Source organism: Calliphora vicina, chromosome 3 (assembly GCF_958450345.1).
Source record: "Calliphora vicina chromosome 3, idCalVici1.1, whole genome shotgun sequence".
Lineage (NCBI taxonomy): Eukaryota > Metazoa > Arthropoda > Insecta > Diptera > Calliphoridae > Calliphora > Calliphora vicina.
The window spans coordinates 16,897,904-16,912,569 of NC_088782.1; the positions used below are offsets into that span (position 1 = coordinate 16,897,904).

The window sequence follows — 14,666 nt, forward strand, 5'->3', positions numbered from 1 at the left end:
ATCGAACTTTTTTCTATAGAAAACTCTTCCCATCGAACTTTTTTCTATAGAAAACTCTTCCCATCGAACTTTTTTCTATAGAAAACTCTTCCCATCGAACTTTTTTCTATAGAAAACTCTTCCCATCGAACTTTTTTCTATAGAAAACTCTTCCCATCGAACTTTTTTCTATAGAAAACTCTTCCCATCGAACTTTTTTCTATAGAAAACTCTTCCCATCGAACTTTTTTCTATAGAAAACTCTTTCCATCGAACTTTTTTCTATAGAAAACTCTTCCCATCGAACTTTTTTCTATAGAAAACTCTTCCCATCGAACTTTTTTCTATAGAAAACTCTTCCCATCGAACTTTTTTCTATAGAAAACTCTTCCCATCGAACTTTTTTCTATAGAAAACTCTTCCCATCGAACTTTTTTCTATAGAAAACTCTTCCCATCGAACTTTTTTCTATAGAAAACTCTTCCCATCGAACTTTTTTCTATAGAAAACTCTTCCCATCGAACTTTTTTCTATAGAAAACTCTTCCCATCGAACTTTTTTCTATAGAAAACTCTTCCCATCGAACTTTTTTCTATAGAAAACTCTTCCCATCGAACTATAGAAAACTCTTCCCGTCGAACCTTTTTTAAAGAACTATCAAATGGTTCAAGTCCTAACTAATTCTGGCAGTGTAAACGATTGACAATAGATATTTATTACGATTTTCTTAATAATTTTTATTACAAACAAATTAGATTAATTTTAAGTTTGATAGCATTATTTAACAATTTTATAATACAGGATTGGTTAAGCATGTGAAAAATTGCCAACATAAATAGCAATAACTATTAGAAAACCAGGATCCTGGTTAATGCAATTTTTGCTAGCATAGATTTTATATGCAACACACTCTATGTAGATAAAATCAAACACCTTAATTGAAATTAATATTGCCGATACACTCGTACACATAAATAAATAACAATTTATTTAAATACTTAAACAATTAAATTTTATTTTAGCTTATAAATCAACCAACAATGAACACACTGGTCAACAAACCAGAGGTAGTAACAGAAAACAAAACAAATAATTTATAAATACTTAATAATATATAAAAACATAAAGAAGAATATATGTATATGAACATTTTACAACCATCATTCAAATAAATAAAAAAATCATTAAAGCAAAAAAATCCCATTTAGAAAAAAAATATAAATAAAAAAAATTAAACACAAAAAACCAAACAAACCGAGTTTAATAACAATAAAAAAGAAAACAACTTTTTAATAAATTTTATTAATAACATGTACAGCAAATGCTTTGAATATCAATCATAAATGAAAAAAAAGAATAAAATAAAAATACAAGAAGGTAACAAATTTTAACTCTTCTATGCGAGTATATTGTATAAAATAAATGAAACTTCATTGCTGACTGTAACGAAGTGACATAAAAATATTGTCAAACAAATTTGTGGTATATTCTTCTTTTTTTTGTTATTGGATTTATTTGTTGTGTTCCAAAGTAACAAAACACCAGCACAGAAAATACTAAAATAAAGAACCTAATAACTGCAAAACGATTTATTTTTCTTGCCACTTTTAAAACACGGTTCATTATGTTGTACGAGTATACGAGTATTTGAAAAAATTAAAAACAAATTTTTCAAAATACCCAAACGTACGCGCGCTCATAGTATTAACAAACACATGTAGAATGATTTGAAAAAACAACACAAACAAATATTAAAATTCATACTTTGTAGAAACAAATGTACAACGTCATTTATTTTAACGCGAAATACCGTTCTTTTATGGTCAACAAAAAAAAAATTATGTTTAAAACTAAAAATATATACAAATACAACAAAAAACTACCAAGAACTTAGAAAATAATGACAAAAAAAAACAAACTCTAAACAGTGTTTGAAAGAAACATTTCTAACACTATTGTCTGGGTTAACAGGAAAATTTCAGTCTCAAAGGATTTTATAGATTTGACACATTGGAAGAACTTTCTACAGAAAATATTATATGGGAAAAGTTTTCTGTAGATAATTAGTCGACGGGAAGAGTTTTCTATAAAATCATTCAATGTGAAGAGTTTTCTATAGAAAATTGTACGCCGTGAAGAGTTTTCTACAAAAATCCTTCAATGTGAAGAGTGTTCCATACAAAATTGTTCGCCGTGAAGAGTTTTCCATACAAAATTGTTCGCCGTGAAGAGTTTTCTATAGAAAATAGTTCGCCTTGAAGAGTTTTCTATAGAAAAAAGAGTTTTCTATAGAAAATTGTTCGCCTTGAAGAGTTTTCTATAGAAAATTGTTCGCCTTGAAGAGTTTTCTATAGAAAATTGTTCACCTTGAAGAGTTTTCTATAGAAAATTGTTCGCCTTGAAGAGTTTTCTATAGAAAATTGTTCGCCTTGAAGAGTTTTCTATAGAAAATTGTTCGCCTTGAAGAGTTTTCTATAGAAAATTGTTCGCCTTGAAGAGTTTTCTATAGAAAATTGTTCGCCTTGAAGAGTTTTCTATAGAAAATTGTTCGCCTTGAAGAGTTTTCTATAGAAAATTGTTCGCCTTGAAGAGTTTTCTATAGAAAATTGTTCGCCTTGAAGAGTTTTCTATAGAAAATTGTTCGCCTTGAAGAGTTTTCTATAGAAAATTGTTCGCCTTGAAGAGTTTTCTATAGAAAATTGTTCGCCTTGAAGAGTTTTCTATAGAAAATTGTTCGCCTTGAAGAGTTTTCTATATTAAATTATCCGCCGTGAAGAGTTTTCTATAGAAAATTATTCGCCTTGAAGAGTTTTCTATAGAAAATTGTTCGCCTTGAAGAGTTTTCTATAGAAAATTGTTCGCCGTGAAGAGTTTTCTATAGAAAATTGTTCGCCGTGAAGAGTTTTCTATAGAAAATTGTTCGCCGTGAAGAGTTTTCTATAGAAAATTGTTCGCCGTGAAGAGTTTTCTATAGAAAATTGTTCGCCGTGAAGAGTTTTCTATAGAAAATTGTTCGCCGTGAAGAGTTTTCTATAGAAAATTGTTCGCCGTGAAGAGTTTTCTATAGAAAATTGTTCGCCGTGAAGAGTTTTCTATAGAAAATTGTTCGCCGTGAAGAGTTTTCTATAGAAAATTGTTCGCCGTGAAGAGTTTTCTATAGAAAATTGTTCGCCGTGAAGAGTTTTCTATAGAAAATTGTTCGCCGTGAAGAGTTTTCTATAGAAAATTGTTCGCCGTGAAGAGTTTTCTATAGAAAATTGTTCGCCGTGAAGAGTTTTCTATAGAAAATTGTTCGCCGTGATGAGTTTTCTATAGAAAATTGTTCGCCGTGATGAGTTTTCTATAGAAAATTGTTCGCCGTGATGAGTTTTCTATAGAAAATTGTTCGCCGTGATGAGTTTTCTATAGAAAATTGTTCGCCGTGATGAGTTTTCTATAGAAAATTGTTCGCCGTGATGAGTTTTCTATAGAAAATTGTTCGCCGTGATGAGTTTTCTATAGAAAATTGTTCGCCGTGATGAGTTTTCTATAGAAAATTGTTCGCCGTGATGAGTTTTCTATAGAAAATTGTTCGCCGTGATGAGTTTTCTATAGAAATTTGTTCGCCGTGATGAGTTTTCTATAGAAAATTGTTCGCCGTGATGAGTTTTCTATAGAAAATTGTTCGCCGTGATGAGTTTTCTATAGAAAATTGTTCGCCGTTATTAAAGAAAATGTTTATGAGAGGAATAGGAAACTCATCCCGTTAAGCCAGTCCTGGCTGTAAACACTCAATTACCAAAGCAAGTAGTAACAGTTTAGAGAAGTAAAAAAGCAAGTGACTGACAGGGACAAACGGACTGACTGGATGAATGAGTGAGTGACTGAGTGAAATGTGTGTGTTCGTTTAACTTTAAGACCATAAAACATAAAACAGTCAAAGTGAACACATTCACACATATTTACACACATACCAACATTTCTCACATAGATACATACTTATATACATATTTAGTTAACAAATCGTCACTGATTGTCGTCGTAATGATCAACAACAACAACAGTAGAAAAAGAATAAAAGAACCAGAAAAAACGTTTAGGTTTTAATTTTATGGAAGTATTTAAAATTCTTGATTGGTTCTATGAACGATTCACGTGTTACGCATGCTTATGAGGTCATTTGCGTGATTTTGCAAAACAAGTGCAAGTTAAAGTTTTTCTTGTGTGATTTTTGTTGTTTTTTCCATAAAATTTCAATTATATTTGAATTTGTATTATTACCAATTTTTTATTAACTTTGTTTGTTTTGTGTTTAGCGTTATAAACAACAATAGCGTTGCATAAACAAATTTGTGTTTTTTTGATTACTTTGGGTGATTGACCATAGTAAGCTGTTGGTCAGGGGAGGTGTATTTAGTTTGTTATTAGGTTTATAACATATTGAATTTTAAACCTATGAAATGGCAAGTTTAGATAAATGAAAACAGCTAGAATTTGGCAAATTTTAAAGAGATTATAAAAACAGTATGGCTACAAAAACTTCTTTAAAAATGTGAATACCAGATACAGATTTTTAGTGTAGGGCTTCTAGAATTCTCTTTAGCTTGTTATTTTCTTAAATTTTTTAAATTACCATAACCATTAAATTAAATTTAATTCACAACATAAACAAAAAGTTTAAAAATAAATATGAATAAATTGATTTTTTTTTGTAACTTTATTGTCTTAAACATTTTATGATAATGTGAAGAAATGACACAAATTTAACAAAAAATTATGCTGACGCAAAGCAGGGGAAAATCATTTCAATTTTATTAGCAATCGTCTAGTAGTAATAAAACAAGCATAAACCATAAACCCAGAGAGAAACTATTTATAATAACAGATTTTATTACTTCTATTTAAAGGTATTATAAATAATGTTGATGATGTTTTACATAATATTTAATAATATTAAGGAAATAATTTGACTACTCAAAATGAAGTGTCTTACAAATCCCTAATAATCTTTATATTTAACATATGATTACAAACAACAAAACAAAACAAAAAAATCACTTTAATGCGTTCATAATATTTGTGAAAATCTTGAAATGTCTTTGAGCTGTGAAAATTCCAAAGTTGTTGTTTAAATATTTGAAAATTACACCATAAATTATACCAACATAAATGTCTATTTGGTCTTTATCATTTAAATGTGTCTGCAGACACTAAACAGCTTAAACTTATACGGACCGACAGACAGACATGCACACTTTCAAATACAATTAAAGAATATTATTTGTAGAAGAAAAAAAAGTTAAAGACAACTTACATATTTACACACACAAAGTAATTATAATAAAAATCATATAAACATAAGATTTCATACATGCGTGAATGAATGAGAGAATGAAAACTTAACTTTACATACAAGATTACATGCAACATAGTTGAATAATACCCAGTAGAAAATGTCTTAAAAATCATTTAGGTCTGAATATCTACTAGATTTTTCCTAGCACAAAACTCTTCGGGCGTTTTTCGGTAATGCTTGCTTCAAACGATTTCAGATTTCAGCAGCTCATATTTAACCCTCTAATGCTTAAGCATGCCTCAAGGCACTCATCGCAAAATGCCAATAAATGTAAATATAACTGATATTTCATTTCAAAAATTTTGAAAGCTTCTTAAAATAATTTAAGTGCGTTTTTTATCAACTGGTTACATGAGTTTTTGAAATGCAAAATCAGTTATATTTGCATTTATTGGCATTTTTGCGATGAGTGCCTTGGGTATGCTTGGGCATTAGAGGGTTAATAGATATGACCCTTTTGTTTCCATCAAATTCAGAGAATAACCATAGCGCCATGGATAATTGGATTTGAAGAATTTCCAGTTGGGTACATAAGTCTGCCTCTTTCAGTTGGTAGAAAGAAAAGCTTAAGAATCATAAGAGAGTTAACTTAGTCAGTCTATGAGTTTACAGTCAACGACAAAATCGTTGAAAGAACCATAATTACTGGTCCAATTTGTTTAAAACTGAAACACATCTATAGAAAACTCTTCACATCGAACTTTTTTCTATAGAAAACTCTTCACATCGAACTTTTTTCTATAGAAAACTCTTCACATCGAACTTTTTTCTATAGAAAACTCTTCACATCGAACTTTTTTCTATAGAAAACTCTTCACATCGAACTTTTTTCTATAGAAAACTCTTCACATCGAACTTTTTTCTATAGAAAACTCTTCACATCGAACTTTTTTCTATAGAAAACTCTTCACATCGAACTTTTTTCTATAGAAAACTCTTCACATCGAACTTTTTTCTATAGAAAACTCTTCACATCGAACTTTTTTCTATAGAAAACTCTTCACATCGAACTTTTTTCTATAGAAAACTCTTCACATCGAACTTTTTTCTATAGAAAACTCTTCACATCGAACTTTTTTCTATAGAAAACTCTTCACATCGAACTTTTTTCTATAGAAAACTCTTCACATCGAACTTTTTTCTATAGAAAACTCTTCACATCGAACTTTTTTCTATAGAAAACTCTTCACATCGAACTTTTTTCTATAGAAAACTCTTCACATCGAACTTTTTTCTATAGAAAACTCTTCACATCGAACTTTTTTCTATAGAAAACTCTTCACATCGAACTTTTTTCTATAGAAAACTCTTCACATCGAACTTTTTTCTATAGAAAACTCTTCACATCGAACTTTTTTCTATAGAAAACTCTTCACATCGAACTTTTTTCTATAGAAAACTCTTCACGTCGAACTTTTTTCTATAGAAAACTCTTCACATCGAACTTTTTTCTATAGAAAACTCTTCACATCGAACTTTTTTCTATAGAAAACTCTTTACATCGAACTTTTTTCTATAGAAAACTCTTCACATCGAACTTTTTTCTATAGAAAACTCTTCACATCGAACTTTTTTCTATAGAAAACTCTTCACATCGAACTTTTTTCTATAGAAAACTCTTCACATCGAACTTTTTTCTATAGAAAACTCTTCACATCGAACTTTTTTCTAACTCTTCACATCGAAGTTTTTCTATAGAAAACTCTTCACATTGAACTTTTTGCTACAGAAAACTTTTCACATTGTACTTTTTTCTATAGAAAACTCTTCCCATCGAACTTTTTTCTGTAGAAAACTCTTCCCATCGAACTTTTTTCTATAGAAAACTCTTCCCATCGAACTTTTTTCTATAGAAAACTCTTCCCATCGAACTTTTTTCTATAGAAAACTCTTCCCATCGAACTTTTTTCTATAGAAAACTCTTCACATCGAACTTTTCTCTATAGAAAACTCTTCACATCGAACTTTTTTCTATAGAAAACTCTTCCCATTGAATTTTTGCTATAGAAAATTCTTCCCAACGGAAATTTTTCTACAGAAAACTCTTCCCATCGAACTTTTTTCTATAGAAAACTCTTCCCATTGAATTTTTTATATAGAAAATTCTTCCCAACTGAAATTTTTCTACAGAAAACTCTTCACATCGAACTTTTTTCTACAGAAAACTCTTCACATCGAACTTTTTTCTATAGAAAACTCTTCACATCGAACTTTTTTCTATAGAAAACTCTTCCCATCGAACAATTTTCTATAGGAAACTCTTCCCATCGAACTTTTTTCTATAGGAAACTCTTCACATCGAACTTTTTCTATAGGAAACTCTTCACATCGAACTTTTTCTATAGAAAACTCTCCACATCGAACTTTTTCTATAGAAAACTCTTCACATTGAAATTTTCACATTGTACTTTTTTCTATAGAAAACTCTTCCCATCGAACTTTTTTCTATAGAAAACTCTTCACATCGAACTTTTATCTATAGAAAACTCTTCACATCGAACTTTTCTCTATAGAAAACTCTTCACATCGAACTTTTTTCTATAGAAAACTCTTCACATCGAACTTTTCTCTATAGAAAACTCTTCACATCGAACTTTTTTCTATAGAAAACTCTTCCCATTGAATTTTTTCTATAGAAAATTCTTCCCATTGAATTTTTTCTACAGAAAATTCTTCCCAACGGAAATTTTTCTACAGAAAACTGTTCCCATCGAACTTTTTTCTATAGAAAACTCTTCCCATTGAATTTTTTATATAGAAAATTCTTCCCAACTGAAATTTTTCTATAGAAAACTCTTCTCATCGAACTTTTTTTTATAGAAAACTCTTCACATCGAACTTTTTTCTATAGAAAACTCTTCCCATCGAACAATTTTCTATAGGAAACTCTTCCCATCGAACTTTTTTCTATAGAAAACTCTTCACATCGAACTTTTTTCTATAGAAAACTCTTCACATCGAAGTTTTTCTATAGAAAACTCTTCACATTGAACTTTTTGCTACAGAAAACTTTTCACATTGTACTTTTTTCTATAGAAAACTCTTCCCATCGAACTTTTTTCTGTAGAAAACTCTTCCCATCGAACTTTTTTCTATAGAAAACTCTTCCCATCGAACTTTTTTCTATAGAAAACTCTTCCCATCGAACTTTTTTCTATAGAAAACTCTTCCCATCGAACTTTTTTCTATAGAAAACTCTTCACATCGAACTTTTCTCTATAGAAAACTCTTCACATCGAACTTTTTTCTATAGAAAACTCTTCCCATTGAATTTTTGCTATAGAAAATTCTTCCCAACGGAAATTTTTCTACAGAAAACTCTTCCCATCGAACTTTTTTCTATAGAAAACTCTTCCCATTGAATTTTTTATATAGAAAATTCTTCCCAACTGAAATTTTTCTACAGAAAACTCTTCACATCGAACTTTTTTCTACAGAAAACTCTTCACATCGAACTTTTTTCTATAGAAAACTCTTCACATCGAACTTTTTTCTATAGAAAACTCTTCCCATCGAACAATTTTCTATAGGAAACTCTTCCCATCGAACTTTTTTCTATAGGAAACTCTTCACATCGAACTTTTTCTATAGGAAACTCTTCACATCGAACTTTTTCTATAGAAAACTCTTCACATCGAACTTTTTCTATAGAAAACTCTTCACATTGAAATTTTCACATTGTACTTTTTTCTATAGAAAACTCTTCCCATCGAACTTTTTTCTATAGAAAACTCTTCACATCGAACTTTTTTCTATAGAAAACTCTTCACATCGAACTTTTTTCTATAGAAAACTCTTCACATCGAACTTTTTTCTATAGAAAACTCTTCACATCGAACTTTTTTCTATAGAAAACTCTTCACATCGAACTTTTTTCTATAGAAAACTCTTCACATCGAACTTTTTTCTATAGAAAACTCTTCACATCGAACTTTTTTCTATAGAAAACTCTTCACATCGAACTTTTTTCTATAGAAAACTCTTCACATCGAACTTTTTTCTATAGAAAACTCTTCACGTCGAACTTTTTTCTATAGAAAACTCTTCACATCGAACTTTTTTCTATAGAAAACTCTTCACATCGAACTTTTTTCTATAGAAAACTCTTCACATCGAACTTTTTTCTATAGAAAACTCTTCACATCGAACTTTTTTCTATAGAAAACTCTTCACATCGAACTTTTTTCTATAGAAAACTCTTCACATCGAACTTTTTTCTATAGAAAACTCTTCACATCGAACTTTTTTCTATAGAAAACTCTTCACATCGAACTTTTTTCTAACTCTTCACATCGAAGTTTTTCTATAGAAAACTCTTCACATTGAACTTTTTGCTACAGAAAACTTTTCACATTGTACTTTTTTCTATAGAAAACTCTTCCCATCGAACTTTTTTCTGTAGAAAACTCTTCCCATCGAACTTTTTTCTATAGAAAACTCTTCCCATCGAACTTTTTTCTATAGAAAACTCTTCCCATCGAACTTTTTTCTATAGAAAACTCTTCCCATCGAACTTTTTTCTATAGAAAACTCTTCCCATCGAACTTTTTTCTATAGAAAACTCTTCACATCGAACTTTTCTCTATAGAAAACTCTTCACATCGAACTTTTTTCTATAGAAAACTCTTCCCATTGAATTTTTGCTATAGAAAATTCTTCCCAACGGAAATTTTTCTACAGAAAACTCTTCCCATCGAACTTTTTTCTATAGAAAACTCTTCCCATTGAATTTTTTATATAGAAAATTCTTCCCAACTGAAATTTTTCTACAGAAAACTCTTCACATCGAACTTTTTTCTACAGAAAACTCTTCACATCGAACTTTTTTCTATAGAAAACTCTTCACATCGAACTTTTTTCTATAGAAAACTCTTCCCATCGAACAATTTTCTATAGGAAACTCTTCCCATCGAACTTTTTTCTATAGGAAACTCTTCACATCGAACTTTTTCTATAGGAAACTCTTCACATCGAACTTTTTCTATAGAAAACTCTCCACATCGAACTTTTTCTATAGAAAACTCTTCACATTGAAATTTTCACATTGTACTTTTTTCTATAGAAAACTCTTCCCATCGAACTTTTTTCTATAGAAAACTCTTCACATCGAACTTTTATCTATAGAAAACTCTTCACATCGAACTTTTCTCTATAGAAAACTCTTCACATCGAACTTTTTTCTATAGAAAACTCTTCACATCGAACTTTTCTCTATAGAAAACTCTTCACATCGAACTTTTTTCTATAGAAAACTCTTCCCATTGAATTTTTTCTATAGAAAATTCTTCCCATTGAATTTTTTCTACAGAAAATTCTTCCCAACGGAAATTTTTCTACAGAAAACTGTTCCCATCGAACTTTTTTCTATAGAAAACTCTTCCCATTGAATTTTTTATATAGAAAATTCTTCCCAACTGAAATTTTTCTATAGAAAACTCTTCTCATCGAACTTTTTTTTATAGAAAACTCTTCACATCGAACTTTTTTCTATAGAAAACTCTTCCCATCGAACAATTTTCTATAGGAAACTCTTCCCATCGAACTTTTTTCTATAGAAAACTCTTCACATCGAACTTTTTTCTATAGAAAACTCTTCACATCGAAGTTTTTCTATAGAAAACTCTTCACATTGAACTTTTTGCTACAGAAAACTTTTCACATTGTACTTTTTTCTATAGAAAACTCTTCCCATCGAACTTTTTTCTGTAGAAAACTCTTCCCATCGAACTTTTTTCTATAGAAAACTCTTCCCATCGAACTTTTTTCTATAGAAAACTCTTCCCATCGAACTTTTTTCTATAGAAAACTCTTCCCATCGAACTTTTTTCTATAGAAAACTCTTCACATCGAACTTTTCTCTATAGAAAACTCTTCACATCGAACTTTTTTCTATAGAAAACTCTTCCCATTGAATTTTTGCTATAGAAAATTCTTCCCAACGGAAATTTTTCTACAGAAAACTCTTCCCATCGAACTTTTTTCTATAGAAAACTCTTCCCATTGAATTTTTTATATAGAAAATTCTTCCCAACTGAAATTTTTCTACAGAAAACTCTTCACATCGAACTTTTTTCTACAGAAAACTCTTCACATCGAACTTTTTTCTATAGAAAACTCTTCACATCGAACTTTTTTCTATAGAAAACTCTTCCCATCGAACAATTTTCTATAGGAAACTCTTCCCATCGAACTTTTTTCTATAGGAAACTCTTCACATCGAACTTTTTCTATAGGAAACTCTTCACATCGAACTTTTTCTATAGAAAACTCTTCACATCGAACTTTTTCTATAGAAAACTCTTCACATTGAAATTTTCACATTGTACTTTTTTCTATAGAAAACTCTTCCCATCGAACTTTTTTCTATAGAAAACTCTTCACATCGAACTTTTATCTATAGAAAACTCTTCACATCGAACTTTTCTCTATAGAAAACTCTTCACATCGAACTTTTTTCTATAGAAAACTCTTCACATCGAACTTTTCTCTATAGAAAACTCTTCACATCGAACTTTTTTCTATAGAAAACTCTTCCCATTGAATTTTTTCTATAGAAAATTCTTCCCATTGAATTTTTTCTATAGAAAATTCTTCCCAACGGAAATTTTTCTACAGAAAACTGTTCCCATCGAACTTTTTTCTATAGAAAACTCTTCCCATTGAATTTTTTATATAGAAAATTCTTCCCAACTGAAATTTTTCTATAGAAAACTCTTCTCATCGAACTTTTTTTTATAGAAAACTCTTCTCATCGAACTTTTTTTTATAGAAAACTCTTCCCATCGAACTTTTTTCTGTAGAAAACTCTTCCCATCGAACTTTTTTCTGTAGAAAAATCTTCCCATCGAACTTTTTTCTGTAGAAAACTTTTCCCATCGAACTTTTTTCTGTAGAAAACTCTTCCCATCGAACTTTTTTCTATAGAAAACTCTTCCCATTGAACCTTATCTATAGAAAACTCTTCCCACTGAACATTTTTCTATAGAAAACTCTTTACATTGAAGATTTGTTTAATAAAATCAGTTCTGTTTGAAAATACATCCTAAGTAAGCAGTATATAAAACCCCAAATTCTATTTTGTCACTCACTATATTCTCCAAAATCTACTTAAACTTAATGACTGCAACATATAAAACCGCATCTATGTAAAAAGTGTTAAAAGTGACACTTAATTTTGAAGTCCAGCATTTGGATTTTTACGACAAAATAAAGAAAATAAGTTAATTTGATGATCACTAGAACCCAGCCAGGCATTTTGCCAAACAAACTGGAAAAACGAGAATAATAAAAAAAATATATGCTGCTTATTTATTGTTCGCATATTAATAAAATCATATTATCTTTTACATTTCTAGTCTCCCGAATTAGACTATCGGCATGAGCTGATGGGTCGTTTGCATAAAATTGAACCAGATGTAGAATTGGAAGTTTTAACAGCCACCAGCTCAGCCAATCACCATCATCATCATCATTTGCATCACCATCATCATCATTTGCAGCATTTGTCGCCGCAGCAACAGTATCAGCAGTATCATCAAACCAACAATAGCAGCAGCAACACAAACAATCAACATTTTCAACATCAACAATTAACCACACAACTTAGCAATAGCAGTAATACCAGCAATAGTAGTAATAGCAATAACAACACCAACAACAACAGCAGTAGTAATAACAACAAAAACAATAGTAGCAGCAACAATAGTAGTAGTAACAACAGTAATAATAATAATAATAACAGTAGCAGTACAACTAGTAATACAAATAGTACAACAAATACAAATCATTTAAATGATCAATGGCCGCATAATACAAATCATGAGCATACAACCACCCCATCGGCAGCCTCAACCAATGCATATGATACTGCACAGCCCACTGTACTGGTGGTGGGTTCAACGGCTTCAACCACCACCAACAATTTAACGCAGCAACATACAACACCCACCGATAACCTTACCAGCAATAATACAATAGAAAATCCTCCTATTCGCTCGCCAACAACACCCGCCGCCTCCTCCAACGACATCACCTCATCATACAACAACAACAGTTATGATGCAAACGTTACCAACACGTATTATACAGCGGTCGCAACCACCGCAACCAGCGATAAAGAATATTTATTTGGTGAGTTTAACGTTTTTTTTCTTAATTAATTTTTATTTTTTTTTGAGAGGGAATTTAAAAATATTTGTAATTTGAAACGCTATTTTAATGTCGAAACTTATAAGATATTCAGCGTAAATTTAACGCTAGATTAACATTTATATTATTGGTTTGACGTTGATAAAACTACACAGAAATAAACTGGAGAAAAGTAGACAAAACTCCAAAGATGCTGTCAATTTATTTTCATATCGTTTTCGTATTTGTGTGTATTTTACGTCTGAACTAATGGTGTTTATTTTAACAAATATTAAATACATAAATATATTTTGTTTGTTTTTTATACTCGTATTTGAATTTAAAATATTTTTTTTTTAATTTTTGCTTAACTTGTCGTTTTAACTATGAGAGTAGCCAGAGAAATTTTGTAATGTGATATAGATGGTTGATTAAAAAAAAAAACTGGCAAAAATCTATGAATATGAATGGTATTTTTTTCTTCATTTGAATGAAAACGTAAGACCTAAGACACAAACGTGTTAATACAGTGAGTGTTAGAAGTAAAGAAACATTTGGAAACTAAAGGAGAAATATAGAGATTGATAGGATGGTACTTTCCTTTTGTTGCTATGTATTTTATAATTACTTCAATTCGCATTGTTATAGACTCAAAATGACTTGCTGCATGTCTGTTTATGCCGTGTTAATCAACTTTTCTTTTTTTTATTTAATTTCGTCACTTCGCAATGGTGAGATAATTGCAATGCTGTTTATTTAGTGTATATCCTTATTTAAGTAAATCCATAGATAATTTGGTTTATTTTCTTTTGTAGGAGAACATTTTGTTTATAAGATTTTTTGTATAACAGTTTCTATATAGAAATTTTTGTGTATAACAGTTTTCTATATAGACAATTTTTTGTATAATATTTTTCTATACAGACATTTTTTGTATAACAGTTTTTATATAGAAATTTTTGTGTATAACAGTTTTCTATATAGACAATTTTTTGTGTAATAGTTTTCTATACAGACATTTTTTGTATAACAGTTTTTATGTAGAAATTTTTATGTATAACAGTTTTCTATATAAACAATTTTGTGTATAACAGTTTTCTAAATAAAAATGTTATACACATACATTTTAATATAGTTGTCTATATAGAAATTTTTGTGTATAACAGTTTTCTATATATAAATTTCTGTGTATAACAGTTTTCTATAGGAAATTTTTGTGTATAAC

At 29.8% G+C, this 14,666-nt stretch overlaps 1 protein-coding gene across 1 annotated transcript in view; it reads left to right on the forward strand.

The window, feature by feature from the left end:
- The window catches only part of dar1 (dendritic arbor reduction 1), a 129,738-nt gene that overhangs the window by 74,803 nt on the left and 40,269 nt on the right, over positions 1-14,666 (forward strand). Inside the window, exon 2 of the mRNA XM_065506487.1 lies at positions 12,670-13,444. Coding sequence (XP_065362559.1) covers positions 12,670-13,444 — 775 coding nt within the window. The remainder of the gene's footprint in view (positions 1-12,669; positions 13,445-14,666) is intronic.